General features: G+C 42.6%; 1 protein-coding gene across 1 annotated transcript in view; it reads left to right on the forward strand.

Annotated features, from left to right (window-relative positions):
- PAPPA2 (pappalysin 2) overlaps positions 1-16,156 on the forward strand; it is a 318,373-nt gene that overhangs the window by 33,129 nt on the left and 269,088 nt on the right. The window contains exon 2 of the mRNA XM_069546135.1: positions 13,491-14,562. Within this exon, the coding sequence (XP_069402236.1) occupies positions 13,491-14,562 (1,072 nt within the window). The remainder of the gene's footprint in view (positions 1-13,490; positions 14,563-16,156) is intronic.

The following is a 16,156-nucleotide window of genomic DNA, read 5'->3' on the forward strand; positions in this document are numbered from 1 at the left end:
GTGGTGTTTACAAGAACTACCTGACCTGTTCCACCTCTGGTGCTCTCCATCCTGCCACTGTGTGGAATGATCTGTCATTCTTTCTCCTGGCCAAGTCTTAGACACTTTTCAAGAGTAGGTTTGGGTCTCATTCCTGCAAGAAATCATCTCTGTACTATAGGTTGATATTAGGTTCTGTTTTCACTCACTGATGTATTTATTTTAAAAAATTTTGTTGTTTTTTGCTGTGCAACAATGTGAATCAGCTCTATAAATGCGTATATCCCCCCCACCCGGCCCCCCGCTGGAGCCTCCTTCCCACCCCACCCCATCCCATCCCTCTAGGTCATCACAGAGCACCAGCCTGGGCTCCCTGTGTGATACAGCAGCTTCCCAGTGGCTGTCTGTTTCACACGTTGTAGTGCACATATGTCAATGCTACTTTTTCAGTTTGTTCCACCCTCTCCTTCTCCCACTGTGTTTACAAGTCTGTTCTCTACATCTGCATCTCTTTTCCTGTCCTGCAAATAGATTCATCAGTATCATTTTTCTAGATTCCATATATATTTTCTAGAATCCATATATATGTATACATATATTTGTTGTTCTCTTTCTGACTTACTTTACTCTGTATTGAAGAAAGTAGGGAAAACCGCTAGACCATTCAGGTATGACCTAAATCAAATCCCTTATGATTATACAGTGGAAGTGAGAAATAGATTTAAGGGCCTAGATCTGATAGATAGAGTGCCTGATGAACTATGGAATGAGGTTCGTGCCATTGTACAGGAGGCAGGGATCAAGACCATCCCCATGGAAAAGAAATGCAATAAAGCAAAATGGCTGTCTGGGGAGGCCCTACAAATAGCTGTGAAAAGAAGTGAAAAGCAAAGGAGAAAACGAAAGATATAAGCATCCGAATGCAGAGTTCCAAAGAATAGCAAGAAGAGATAAGAAAGCCTTCTTCAGTGATCAATGCAAAGAAATAGAGGAAAACAAGAGAATGGGAAAGACTAGAGATCTCTTCACGAAAATTAGAGATACCAAGGGAACATTTCATGCAAAGAAGGGCTCGATAAAGGACAAAAATGGTATGTACCTAACAGAAGCAAAAGATATTAAGAAGAGGTGGCAAGAATACATGGAAGAACTGTACAAAAAAGATCTTCATGACCAAGATAATCATGATGATGTGATCACTAATCTAGAGCCAGACATCTTGGAATGTGAAGTCAAGTGGGCCTTAGAAAGCATCACAAAGCTGGTGGAGGTGATAGAATTCCAGTTGAGCGTTTCAAATCCTGAAAGATGATGCTGTGGAAGTGCTGCACTCAATATGCCAGCACATTTGGAAAACTCAGCAGTGGCCACAGGACTGGAAAAGGTCAGTTTTCATTCCAATTCAAAGAAAGTCAATGCCAAAGAATGCTCAAACTACTGCACAATTGCACTCATCTCACACGCTAGTAAAGTAATGCTCAAAATTCTCCAAGCCAGGCTTCAGCAATATGTGAACCATGAACTCCCTGATGTTCAGGCTGGTTTTAGAAAAGGCAGAGGAACCAGAGATCACATTGCCAACATCCACTGGATCATCAAAAAAACAAGAGAGTTCCAGAAACACATCTATTTCTGCTTTATTGACTATGCCAAAGCCTTTCACTGTGGATCACAATAAACTGTGGAAAATTCTGAAAGAGATGGGAATACCAGACCACCTGACCTGCCTCTTGAGAAATCTGTATGCAGGTCAGGAAGCAACAGTTAGAACTGGACATGGAACAACAGACTGGTTCCAAATAGGAAAAGGAGTACATCGAGTCTGTATATTGTCACCCTGCTTACTTAACTTATATGCAGAGTATATCATGTGAAACGCTGGACTGGAAGAAACACAAGCTGGAATCAAGATTGCAAGGAGAAATATCAATAACCTCAGATATGCAGATGACACCACCCTTATGGAAGAAAGTGAAGAGGAGCTAAAAAGTCTCTTGATGAAAGTGAAAGAGGAGAGTGAAAAAGTTGGCTTAAAGCTCAACATTCAGAAAACAAAGATCATGGCATCCGGTGCCATCACTTTGTGGGAAATAGATGGGGAAACAGTGGAAACAGTGTCAGACTTTATTTTTTTGGGCTCCAAAATCACTGCAGATGGTGATTGCAGCCATGAAATTAAAAGATGCTTACTCCTTGGAAGAAAAGTTATGACCATCCTAGATAACATATTCAGAAGCAGAGATATTACTTTGCCGACTAAGGTCCATCTAGTCAAGGCTATGGTTTTTCCTGTGGTCATGTATGGATGTGAGAGTTGGACTGTGAAGAAGGCTGAGCACCGAAGAATTGATGCTTTTGAACTGTGTTGTTGGAGAAGACTCTTGAGAGTCCCTTGGACTGCAAGGAGATCCAACCAGTCCATTCTGAAGGAGATCAACTCTAGGATTTCTTTGGAAGGACTGATGCTAAAGCTGAAACTCCAGTACTTTGGCCACCTCATGTGAAGAGTTGACTCATTGGAAAAGACCCTGATGCTGGGAGGGATTGGAGGCAGGAGGAGAAGGGGATGACCCAGGATAAGATGGCTGGATGGCATCACCGACTCGATGGACGTGAGTCTGAGTGAACTCTGGGAGATGGTGATGAACAGGAAGGCCTGGCGTGCTGTGATTCATGGGGTCGCAAAGAGTCGGACATGACTGAGCGACTGAACTGAACTCACTCTGTATGACAGACTCTAGGTTTGCCAACATCACTGCAAATGACCCATTTTGTTCCTTTTTATGACGGAGTAATACTCCATTGTATAAATGTACCACATCTTCTTTAGCCTTTCATCTGTCAATGAACATCTAGGTTGCTTCCATGTCCTGGCTATTGTAGATAGTGTTGCAATGAGCATCGGGGTACACGTGTCTTTTTGAATTATGGTTTTCTCAGGAAACTTCCCTGGTGGCTCAGACAGTAAAGTGTCTGCTTACAGTGTGGGAGACCCAGGTTTGATCCCTGGGTTGGGAAGATCCCCTGGAGAAAGAAATGGCAACCCACTACAGTACTCTTGCCTGGAATATCCCATGGATGGAGGATCCTGGTAGGCTATAATCCATGGGGTCACAAAGAGTTGGACAGGACTGAGCGACTTCACTTTCATTTTTCACTTTTACTTTCAGGGTATATGCCCAGAAGTAGGATTGCTGGGTCATATGACTTCCCTGGTGGCTCAGACAATAAAGAATCTGCCTGTGATGTGGGAGACCTGTGTTTGATTCCTGAGTAGAGATGGCCCCCTGGAGAATGGAATGGCTACCCACTCCAATATTCTTGCCTGGAGAACTCCACAGACAGAGGAGCCTGGCAAGCTACAGTCCACGGGCTTGCAGTAGTTGGACATAACTGAGTGACTAACACTGTCAATACCTGTGGTAGTTTTATTCCTAGTTTCTTAAGGAACTTCCATACTGTTTTCCATTGTGGTTGTATCAGTTTATATTCCCACTAACAGTGCATGAAGATTCCCTTTTCTCCACACCCTCTCCAGCAGTTTTTGTTTGTAGATTTTTTTGATGATGGCCATTCTGACTGGTGTGAGATGATACCCCATTATAGTTTTGATTTTCACTTCTCTAATAATGGGTGATGTTGAGCATCTTTTCATGTTTGTTTAGGTTTGCTTAGGTCTTCTGCCCAATTTTTGATTGGGCTGTTCATTTTTCTGATATTGAGCTGCATGAGCTGCTTGTATTTTGGAAATTAATCTTCTGTCAGTTGCTTCATTTGCAATTATATTCTCCCATTCTGAGGTTGTCTTTTTATCTTATTTCATCAGAGGGTTTTATGTATTTCTTGATCTTAGTTCTGATATTATATTAAAATTATCTCCTATGTTGCTCATTCTCCCATGAGTCTATAACTCCGGAAGGGCAAAAACTACCTTTATTTCCAAACTAAGAAGAATGTATATGGCTGGCATGCGTAAGATGCTTAGTAAATGTTTGAGGAGCCAAAAGGACTAATTCCAAGTGGAATTTCTTTTTCCAGAAGGAGCAAGATAGTGAGATGAAGTGCAAATCCTTTGAGGCTTTGTGGGGTGACAGCCCCAAGCGACAAAGCAGGATCCTCTTCCCAGCAGCTACAGGGGGTAAAGCAGAGCACTTCCAGGCCAGAGGTTCACTGCTGGGTAAATCTGTGTTTTTCTGAGCACAGACTGCAGTTCTGGTCTAACTGTACTCTGGTTTACTCAGTCTCAGGGGAGAAGAGAACCAGATAATTTTCCATTCAATATCATACAGATTGGAGGAACAGATTTTCACCCCTACAGACTATGAGAATATAGAAAATGCAGGGGCTAGAAACATTTATCTACCCTGTCCTTGGAAATTTTGAAAATCCCCAGAAGGACACACTCGTGATCTCATGAAAGAGATTGGTGTGGCTGGCAGTGATTCTCAGAGAAATGTCAGCATACTCTTCTTCAGTGCCACAGTTTCTTCTCTGGGAATAATAGATTTTTTAGTGAGAACAGGGGGCATTTATTTCCATTTCAGCAGTCTTAAGTATGAGTTGAATTATAGATAATAAAAACTCTCATTAGTTACCAGTCCTAGACAATCAATTAACCATCTTCTCTAATAGCATTATATCGGTACACTTCCTAACAGGCACGTGTTTCTTTCAGCTGCCTTTCCTTCCACTAGTTTCCTGAATTAATGAGCAACAATGTACTATGGTTATGTAGAGACCTCAGACAAACCTAAAATACTTGATCTGATATTATTCCTTAAAGAAATGGTTTAAAAGAATTTCAGATGCTATTTCTACTTTCATGTCTGACTTGACTTATTAATAACAAATTGTCTAATGCTTTTCCACTGGTGGAAATTCTAAGACCCCCAGCTTCTGTCTTCTGCATTTCTACCTAGTGAGCTGCAGTGAAAAGCTTGACTTGTTCTGTAAATATAGTATATCAGCAGCTCTCAACATGGTTTCACAAGAATCTGTATTTGTGAAAGTACCACATGTGATTCTGATCCACAGCTAGTGTTGAGCATAGTGATGTCTTCGTTTAGGCTGCTATAACAATAATACCATAAACTGGGTGTCTCTCTCTCTCTCTCTCTCTTTTTTTTTTTTTTTTTTGTTAAATCAGAGGATAATTGCTTTACAAGGGCTTCCCAGGTGGTAGTAAAGAACCTGCCTGCCAGTGCAGGAAACGTAAGAGACACAGGTTCAATCCCTGGGTCAGGAAGATCCCCTGGAGGAGGAAATGGCTACCTACTCCAGTATTCTTGCCTGGAGATTCCCCATGGACAGAGGAGCCTGGCAGCCTACACTCCATAGGGTCGCACAGAGTTGGACATGACTGAAGCAATTTAGCATGCACGCATATGCTTTACAATGCTGTCTTGGTTCCTGCTAAACAACAAGGTGAACCAATCATAATTACATATGTACCCCCTCCCTTTTGAGCCTCCCTTCTTCCTTCCATCCTACCCCTTTAGGTGAATGGGTGTCTTAAACAAGAGAAATTCATTTCTCACTGTTCTGGAGGCAAGGAAATCTAAGATGAAGGCACCAGCAGATCTGGAGTCCAGTGAGAATCCTCTTCTTGGTTGGCAGATGTTTGTCTGTCTGCTTGTATCCTCAGATAGTGGAGAGCAGAAAGAGGGGCTAGCTCTGTCCTTCTTAAAAGGACACTAATCCCATCATGAGGGCACCACCCTTATGACCTAATAACCTCCCAAAAGGCCCTGTCTCCAGATATCATTACATGAGACAGGGTTCCTATAAATGAATATGGGAGGTGGTAGGGAGTACACATGTTCAGTTCACAGTAATTGGATTAGAAAATTCTATTTGTTAAATTGCTTCTTTTCTTTCCTGGAATGAGTGCAGGGCAATGCTTCACCAACTATTTGCCCTCTTCCTATAGATGAAGTATGAAAAGTGGTAATACAAGAAATAAAATGCAGTTATCCAGGTACCTAGTAAGGTTTCACATATACTGCTTGGACATCTTATTAAATGAAAGTAAAGAATCTTTACTTTCATAATCATTTAAAAAGTAATACTTCTATATACTTCCTACAACTCCCAACTAGAACTATTTTAATACCCTTGGCCAATAAATCCTTTCTATTAATAATATAATTACTAAAATTTAGATTATATCAGAACTAATAAGAAAAGTCCATCTTCTGTGTAGTGTGTCAAGAAGTTAGAGATAAAATTTTAGACACACTATAATTTTAATAATTTTAATAGCTTCCTTTGGGTTAAATAGACTTCCCAGGTACACAGTGGTAAAGAATCCACCTGCCACTGCAGGAGATGTTGTTCAGTCTTTCTGTCAGGAAGATTGCCTGGAGAAGGAAATGGCAACCCACTCCAGTATTCTTGCCTGGGAAATCCTGTGGACAGAGGAGCCTGGTGGGGGTATGTCCTACAGGGTTGCTAAAAGTCAGATACAACTCAGTGACTAAACAACAAGATAACTAAGTAGAAACAATTACATTTTAGAATTATGTTCTAAGGACAATAAGTTAAAATGCTTCGAATTGCAATTATAAGATTTTGGCAAGTGACAAGCTAATTATCTAGTAATTTATATGTCAAGCCTAATAATTTATACCCCAACTCATATATACTTGTATATATGCAACAAATATGAAATAGTCTCCTCCTCAATTCTCCTCTTAAAAACCAGCAGATATTTACAGGTTGAGAGTAATTCCATGGTTCTGATATTAAATATTGCAGCACTTTTTTTCATAGGTCAGTAGATGGACATGATTAAGGCTAAGCGCATTTTCGAAAATTAGTGAACCAAGCAGAAACTGTGAAGCGGGGAATTTATTGTTGATCTCACTAGTTTTGTCTGCTCTTTTGAAAATCCACCCACATAAGAATATGTAAAGGAGTAATTCTTATACTCCATTACCTTAAAAACCTCATTGTAAAAACAAGCATACAATAAAAACCCAATATTGATAGCTTATGGTAAATGTTATTGGATTCGTGATACCCGAAGAAGATTTAACTTTGGGACCAGGGACCAGTCTTGATCACTAAAAAGGTTTTGTATAGCAGAGTTTTGTTAAAGTGAAAGTTCAGTTGCTCAGTCATGTCTGACTCTTTGCGACCCCATGAATTGCACGCAGCATGCCAGGCCTCTCTGTCCATCACCAACTCCCGAAGTTTACCTAAACTCATGTCCATCGAGTCGGTGATGCCATCCAGCCATCTCATCCTCTGCCATCTCCTTTTCCTCCTGCTCCCAATCCCTCTCAGCATCATGGTCTTTTCCAATGAGTCAACTCTTTACATGAGGTGGCCAAAATATTGGAGTTTCAGCCTCAGCATCAGTCCTTCCAATGAACATCCAGGACTGATCTCCTTTAGGATGGACTGGTTGGATCTCCTTGCAGTCCAAGGGACTCTCAAGAGTCTTCTCCAACAACGCAGTTCAAAAGCATCAGTTATTTAATGCTCAGTATTCTTCAAAGTCCAACTTTCACATCCATACATGACCACTGGAAAAACTATAACCTTGACTAGATGGACCTTTGTTGGCAAAGTAACGTCTCTGCTTTTGAATATGCTATCTAGGTTGGTCATAACTTTCCTTCCAAGGAGTAAGCATCTTTTAATTTCATGGCTGCAATCACCATCTGCAGTGATTTTGGAGCCCAATAAAATAAAGTCTGACACTGTTTCCACTGATTCCCCATCTATTTCCCATGAAATGATGGGACCAGATGCCACGATCTTCGTTTTCTGAATGTTGAGCTTTAAGCCATCTTTTTCACTCTCCTCTTTCACTTTCATCAGGAGGCTTTTTAGTTCCTCTTCACTTTCTGCCATAAGGGTGGTGTCATCTGCATATCTGAGGTTATTGATATTTCTCCCGGAAATCTTGATTCCAGCTTGTGCTTCTTCCAGCCCAGTGTTTCTCATGATGTACTCTGCATATAAGTTAAGTAAGCAGGGTGACAATATACAGCCTTGATGTACTCCTTTTCCTATTTGGAACCAGTCTGTTGTTCCATGTCCAGTTCTAACTGTTGCTTCCTGACCTGCATATAGGTTTCTCAAGAGGCAGGTTAGGTGGTCTGGTATTCCCATCTCTTTCAGAATTTTCCACAGTTTATTGTGATCCACACAGTGAAAGGATTTGGCATAGTCAATAAAGCAGAAATAGATGTTCTTCTGGAACTCTCTTGCTTTTTCGATGATCCAGTGGATGTTGGCAATGTGATCTCTGGTTTTTCCACCTTTTCTAAAACCAGCTTGAACATCTGGAATTTCATGGTTCATGTATTGCTGAAGCCTGGCTTGGAGAATTTTGAGCATGACTTTGCTAGCATGTGAAATGAGTGCAATTGTGCGGGAGTTTGAGCATTCTTTGGCATTGCCTTTCTTTGGGATTGGAATGAAAACTGACCTTTTCCAGTCCTGTGGCCACTGCTGAGTTTTCCCAGTGTCCTGGCATATTGAGTGCAGCACTTTCACAGCATCATCTTTCAGGATTTGAAATAGCTCAACTGGAATTCCATCACTTCCACTAGCTTTGTTCATAGTGATGGTTTCTAAGGCTCACTTGACTTCACATTCCAGGATGTCTGGCTCTAGGTGAGTGATCACACCATTGTGATTATCTTGGTCATGAAGATCTTTTTTGTACAGTTCTTCTGTGTATTCTTGCCACCGCTTCTTAATATCTTCTGCTTCTGTTAGGTCCATATTATTTCTGTCCTTTATCGAGCTCATCTTTGCCTGAAATGTTCCCTGGTATCTCTAATTTTCTTGAAGAGATCTCTAGTCTTTCCCATTCTGTTGTTTTCCTCTATTTCTTTGTGTTGATCGCTAAGAAAGGCTTTCTTATCTCTTCTTGCTATTCTTTGGAACTCTGCATTCAGATGCTTATATCTTTCCTTTTCTCCTTTGCTTTTCACTTCTCTTCTTTTCACAGCTATTTGTAAGGCCTCCCCAGACAGCCATTTTGCTTTATTGCATTTCTTTTCCATGGGGATGGTCTTGATCCCTGTCTCCTGTACAATGTCACGAACCTCTGTCCATAGTTCATCAGGCACTCTATCTATCAGATCTAGTCCCTTAAATCTATTTCTCACTTCCACTGCATAATCATAAGGGATTTGATTTAGGTCATACCTGAATGGTCTAGTGGTTTTCCCCACTTTCTTCAATTTTAGTCTGATTTTGGCAATAAGGAGTTCATGATCTGAGCCACAGTCAGATCCCGATCTTGTTTTTGCTGACTGTATAGAGCTTCTCCATCTTTGGCTGCAAAGAATATAATCAATCTGATTTCGGTGTTGACCATATCTGGTGATGTCCATGTGTAGAGTCTTCTCTTGTGTTGTTGGAAGAGGTGTTTGCTATGACCAGTGCGTTCTCTTGGCAAAACTCTATTAGCCTTTGCCCTGCTTCATTCCGTATTCCAAGGCCAAATTTGCCTGTTACTCCAGGTGTTTCTTGAGTTCCTACTTTTGCATTCCAGTCCCCTATAATGAAAAGGTCATCTGTTTTGGGTGTTAGTTCTAAAACGTCTTATAGGTCTTCAGAGAACCGTTCAAGTTTAGCTTCTTCAGTGTTAATGGTTGGGACATAGGCTTGGATTACTGTGATACTGAATGGTTTGCCTTGGAAATGAACAGAGATCATTCTGTCATTTTTGAGATTGCATCCAAGTACTGCATTTCAGACTCTTTTGTTGACTATGATGGCTACTCCATTTCTTCTGAGAGATTCCTGCCCACAGTAGTAGATATAATGGTCATCTGAGTTAAATTCATCCTTTCCACTCCATCTTAGTTCGCTGATTCCTAGAATGTCGACATTCACTCTTGCCATTTCCTGTTTGACCACTTCCAATTTACCTTGATTCGTGGACCTAACATTCCAGGTTCCTATGAAATATTGCTCTTTACAGCATCGGACCTTGCTTCTATCACCAGTCACATCCACAACTGGGTATTATTTTTGCTTTAGCTCCATCCCTTCATTCTTTCTGGAGTTATTTCTCCACTGATCTCCAGTGGCATATTGGGCACCTACTGACCTGGGGAGTTCCTCTTTCAGTATCCTATCATTTTGCCTTTTCCTACTGTTCATGGGGTTCTCAAGGCAAGAATACTGAAGTGGTTTGCCATTCCCTTCTCCAGTGGACCACTTTCTGTGACCCTTCCATCATGGGTGGCCCCCCTTGGCATGGCTTAGTTTCACTGAGTTAGACAAGGCTGTGGTCCATGTGATCAGATTGGCTAGTTTTCTGTGATTATGGTTTCAGTGTGTGTGCCCTCTGATGCCCTCTCACAATAACTACTGTCTTACTTGGGTTTCTCTTACCTTGGATGTGGGGTATCTCTTCACGGCTGCTCCAATAAAGTGCAGCTGCTGCTCCTTATCTTGGACGAGTTGCCCCTCCTGACCTTGAACATGGAGTAGCTCCTCTCAGCCCTCCTGCTCACAGCTGCTGCTCCTTGAAGTTTGGGTTGCTCCTCTCTGACCTCTGACATGGGGTAGCTCCTCTCAGCCGCTCCTGTGCCATCACAGCCTGGCGCAAGAACGGAAAAGGGACAGAAAAATCTTCTGACATAGACATCAGAAGAGGAACAGAGAATGCCCCCCTCAATAGAGTTAGCTATGGAGTTATATACTTTTTAATTAATTATTACAATAAATCAAAAGAATGTCTCAAGTTTGTGAAAAATTTACCAAACCCACTCCCACAATTTAAATTTTAGGATAATAGGCTTAGAACTTAATAACAGAAAGATCCTACCAGACCCACTCCCATAATATACATTCTAAGATATCAGGTTTCTCAAGAAGGTCAGGAAGCAACAGTTAGAACTGGACATGGAACAACAGACTGGTTCCAAATAGGAAAAGGTGTACATCAAGGCTGTATACTGTCACCTTGCTTATTTAACTTATATGTAGAGTACATCATGAGAAATGCTGGGCTGCAAGAAGCACAAGCTGGAATCAAGATTGCCAGGAGAAATATCAACCTCAGATATGCAGATGATACCACCTTTATGACAGAAAGTGAAGAAGAACTAAAAAGCCTCCTGATGAAAGTGAAAGAGGAGATTGAAAAAGTTGGTTTAAAGCTCAACATTCAAAAAACAAAGATTGTGGCATCTGGCCCCATCACTTCATGGGAAATAGATGGGGAAATAGTGGAAACAGTGTCAGACTTTATTTTATTGGGCTCCAAAATCACTGCAGATGTTGATTGCAGCCATGAAATTAAAGGACGCTTGCTCCTTGGAAGGAAAGTTATAACCAACCTAGATAGCATATTCAAAAGCAGAGACATTACTTTGCCAACAAAGGTCCATCTAGTCAAGGCGATGGTTTTTCCAGTGGTCATGTATGGAAGTGAAAGTTGGACTGTGAAGAAAGCTGAGCACTGAAGAATTGATGCTTTTGAACTGTGTTGTTGGAGAAGACTCTTGAGAGTCCCTTGGACTGCAAGGAGATCCAACCAGTCCATCCTAAAGGAGATCAGTCCTGGATGTTCATTGGAAGGACTGATGCTGAAGCTGAAATTCCAATACTTTGGCCACCTCAAGCAAAGAGTTGACTCATTGGAAAAGACCCTGATGCTGGGAGGGATTGGGGGCAGGAAGAGAAGGGGATGACCCAGGATGAGATGGCTGGATGGCATCACCGACTCGATGGACATGAATTTAAGTGAACTCCGGGAGCTGGTGATGGACAGGGAGGCCTGGTGTGCTGCGACATGGGGTCGCAAAGAGTTGGACATGACTGAGCGACTGAACTGAACTGAAGTTATCAAGATTAGCCAGAAGGTTTTCAGGAAGGAGAAACTGTCCTCCGTCAGGATACATTTTTGTTATATAGTCACTAGTACAGAGTTTAAACTGAGTTGTTTGTTGTGTAATCATCAGTTTGAGGCTTAAAAAAAAATATGTGACTAAGACTAAGAAATTTAGAGGAAAAGAAATATTTGCCCTTTCCTCTTCCTCAAGACCCCTCTCTCCTTGGGAACCTCTAGACTTCTTATCAATCTGCCTAGGAATTGACTCTCTCAATACAAAACCAGAATATCACTATTTTATTACACCTAGTCATCACTTGTAAGTATAATTGGTAGAATTACTAGATTAGGGAGGAGTTGCCTTTGTTAAAAAGAACATTTTATTTTTTTTAAATCACAATTTATTGATTTACACTAGAGATAGAAGAGAAGATAATCTATCCTTTCATGAAAGCATAGCTACTTTTGATACTTGCCTGCAATTAGAATGGGGAGACTCATGGCTTTAAAATTCAGATTCTCCATAGGATAGTACCATTTGAGTGCATTACATAGGAGTTCAGAGGAATAAGTAAAGTTCTTGCCTAGGGGGTGGGTTGGGGGCTGGGGAAGAATGACTCTTGATGTTAGCCTCCTGTGTCTATCTAAAGGCCAGTCAACTTTTCTATCATGCATTCATTCTTAAAGCACTATTTACTAAGCATTTCCTATGTGAATGTACTACCTCTACGTAAATTACAAGACTGTGTAAATTACATAGACTCTTCCTATGTACTGGAAGAGGTACTGGGAGGAGGTGGTGGGCTCATAACTGCAGATGGCTTTGCCAGGAACATTCAAGGCCTCCATATTGTCTGAGGCTTCCTCTTTCATCTGTTACATATGACTACTCCTTCCTGCTGCCAAATTCTTAGTGCTATAGTTATCTACAGGAATTCTCTGCTTTGTTTATGGGACTTAATAGCCCTGGGCCTGCAATGAATAAGATGCTACGGCAGCATGTGGTAAGGAGCTTCATTTATCTGGAAAGGTTCCACTTCTGTACTGTGGGAGGCATTATGGGTCATAAGAACAATCATTCTTATAGTTTGACTAGGTTTTTATAGTCTAGAACCATGGGGCAATGCTCCTTTGCTTACTTTGGGGAACACCTGTTCACTTCAGATGGGTGTCGTTGCCCTTAGGCATCAGAGGAAATAACATGTCTAGGATGTTACAGTCTTTTCCTTATTTTCCCACAGGAATTGTCATTTCAATATTCAATAGAAAAAAAAAAGATCTTTCGAGGGTGGTAGATTACTATCTTTTGTAAAAACTACAAAGGCCCTTGTGAATTCTAAGGAAGTGGAAAGAGAAGAAGGCATGGATATGGAGTCAGCATGAGAAATGTTTGTGAAAAAGTAGTGAGGATATTTGCCACTTGCACTGTGACCAATCCCCTTCCAGCTTCCATTTTGGTTATTTAAAAATACTGGAATGCGTTAAATTGGATGGAATCTCAAATTAAATTCCCTTGGGGAAAGATGTTGCCAGAACATCTAATATGGGGTACTGGACAAACATCTTAGGTGGGGACTGACTCTGTATCAATTTTTTTTCCCATTAAAAACCTACATTCTTGCTATTTATACAGGTTTTCTTCTCCCTTTCTCCATCCCTTTTGTATCTGGTATTTCTCCCTCGACTCTTCCTTCTTTCCCAGGTGTGTTTGATAACTGCTCCCACACTACCAGTGACAAGGGCTGGGCCCTGGGGATCCGCTCGGGGAAGGATGTGGGAAGGCGAGATGCTCGCTTCTTCTTCTCTCTTCGCACCGACCGAGTGAAGAAAGCCACCACTGTGATGGGCCACAGTCGCTACCAACCGGGCAAGTGGACACATCTGGCAGCCACTTATGATGGACAGCGCATGGCCTTGTATGTGGATGGCACTCAGGTGGCTAGTAGTCGAGATCAGTCTGGTCCCTTGAACAGCCCCTTCATGGCATCTTGTCGCTCTCTCCTCCTTGGGGGGGACAGCTCGGAGGATGGGCACTCTTTCCGTGGACACCTGGGCACCCTGGTCTTCTGGTCGACAGCCCGCCCACAAAGCCACCTTCAGCACAGACCTCAGCAGCCACTGGAGGTGAAGGATTTGACCACCCTGCTACTGACCGCCAGTTTTGAGCCCCTGGAAGAACAGTGGGTCCCCTTTAGAGACGGGAAGTACCCACGGCGTGAGGTTCTCCAGGGCTTTGAGTCAAAGCCTGAGATTCTGTCCCCTCTGCAGCCCCCGCTCTGTGGGCAGACAGCATGTGACAATGTGGAATTGATCTCTCAGTACAATGGGCACTGGCCCCTCCGGGGAGAGAAGGTGATCCGCTACCGGGTGGTGAACATCTATGACGACAAGGGTCTGAACCCCACGGTGAGTGAGGAGCAGATCCGTCGGCAGCACGAGGTGCTCAATGAGGCCTTCAGCCGCTACAACATCAGCTGGCAGCTGAGCGTCCACCGCGTCCACAACTCCACCCTGCGCCACCGCATTGTGCTGGTGAACTGTGAGCCCAGCAAAATCGGCAACGATCACTGTGACCCCGAGTGCGAGCATCCACTCACGGGCTACGACGGGGGAGACTGCCGCCTGCAGGGCCGGTGCTACTCCTGGAACCGCAAGGATGGGCTCTGCCACATGGGGTGCAACAACATGCTGAATGACTTTGACGAGGGCGACTGCTGTGACCCAGACGTGACCGAGGTGCGCAAGACCTGCTTCGACCCTGACTCACCCAGGAGGTAAGGGACCGGGGCTAGGGGGTGTCCTGCTTGGAGGGTGCATTCCTGACATCATTTTATCGTTTTGGCTTCTGGAGACAAAAGAGTGTTCGCTCAACCTCCAAATAAAATGATTACTCCACCAGATATCGGTGAGCTTTCATCAAGTCCTAGATGTTGTGCTGGGTAATTAGGGACACATGGATGACTAAGATGAAAACACGACCTTTACCAAACTCAGTTTCTTTGAAGCACACAACTGTGGATGTGGTGTGAACTGTGCACGCACCAGGTGCTTGAGATACAGGAGAGCTGAACGACTTTATCTGTCCAAGGAAGCCAGGGCATCTTTGCAGAGAACAAACGAGGTACACATTGATAGACACCACTCATACAGGAGTCAGGAGACCCAGGTTCAATCCCTGGGTTGGGAAGACCCACTGGAGGAGGAAATGGCAACCCACTCCAGTACTCTTGCCTGGAGAATTCCATGGACAGGCTACAGTCCATATATTGCAAAGAGTTGGACACGACCGAGCAACTAACACTTTCACTTCCGTTCTTTCCACAGTCTTAGGTTTCCAGCAAAGTAGCACAAATTCATGAGGAGGCCCCATGTGTGCGTAGTCTCTGATGTAGATTGAGCAGTTCCGCAGCCTTTTGAACTTAAGATGTTTCACATCTAAGCACAAGTGCAGTCTTCCTTTTTTCCTCCATTAAATTTCACGCAATATTTGGAACAATCCCACTGGAAATGTACATCAGGTCCGGTCACTTCCCTCCTTACATGTTTTCCTACTACACTTAGAATAAAATCTGAGCCCCACTCCTGTCTCCTGGATTACAACCTGACCCCTGTCTACCTCTCCAGCGTCTCTCCCACCCCATCCTGGTTCTCCACACCCGCACTACACAGCCTCACAGACTCTAGTCTTTTCCATTGAACACATTAAGCTTGTCCCTGCCCCAGAGCTTTGTACTAGCTGTTTCATCTTGGAATCTTCTTTTCCTTAATCTTCCCTTGGTGAATTTTCTCTTGTCATTCCAACATCTATTTAAATGTCACCTCTTGGTGAGAGCTTTCCTGATCGCCCAATCTAAGTTGACTAGTCAATCTCTATTATGTAAACTAATTTAAATTATCTCCATAACACTTATCACTTTTGTTTTTTTTCTTGTGCACTTGTTTATTTGTCTTTCCCTGGCCTAGAATATCAGTTCTTGTTACATTCCAGTGCCTAGAGCAGCAGCTGAAACATAGTCATCTATTTTATGTTTATTTTAATGAATAAATGAATCTGATGTGTCATCTGTTGTGAGACAGAAGCCAGTAGGAGGATTTCTGCTTGATGGTTGGTGCTGGGGTTGAGGACTGTTAGAGGGAGTTAAGAAAGGCTAGACGTGGTGGTAAACTTGTTAATTTGTGCATATGGACAAGGGTTCCCTACTTATAACTTGTACCTTTGTATGAAATATAAAATGCCTCACACCAGAGCTAGGGTGTTGCGTTGGTGGGAGGTGGGAGGATTGGATCTCAGTTTCCACCCAATACCTGAATGGCTGCCTTTGAATTTTTCGGACATGATTTGTGTGGTAATTCGTGGTCTTGTGTGTG

Source organism: Ovis canadensis, chromosome 12, assembly GCF_042477335.2.
Source record: "Ovis canadensis isolate MfBH-ARS-UI-01 breed Bighorn chromosome 12, ARS-UI_OviCan_v2, whole genome shotgun sequence".
Lineage (NCBI taxonomy): Eukaryota > Metazoa > Chordata > Mammalia > Artiodactyla > Bovidae > Ovis > Ovis canadensis.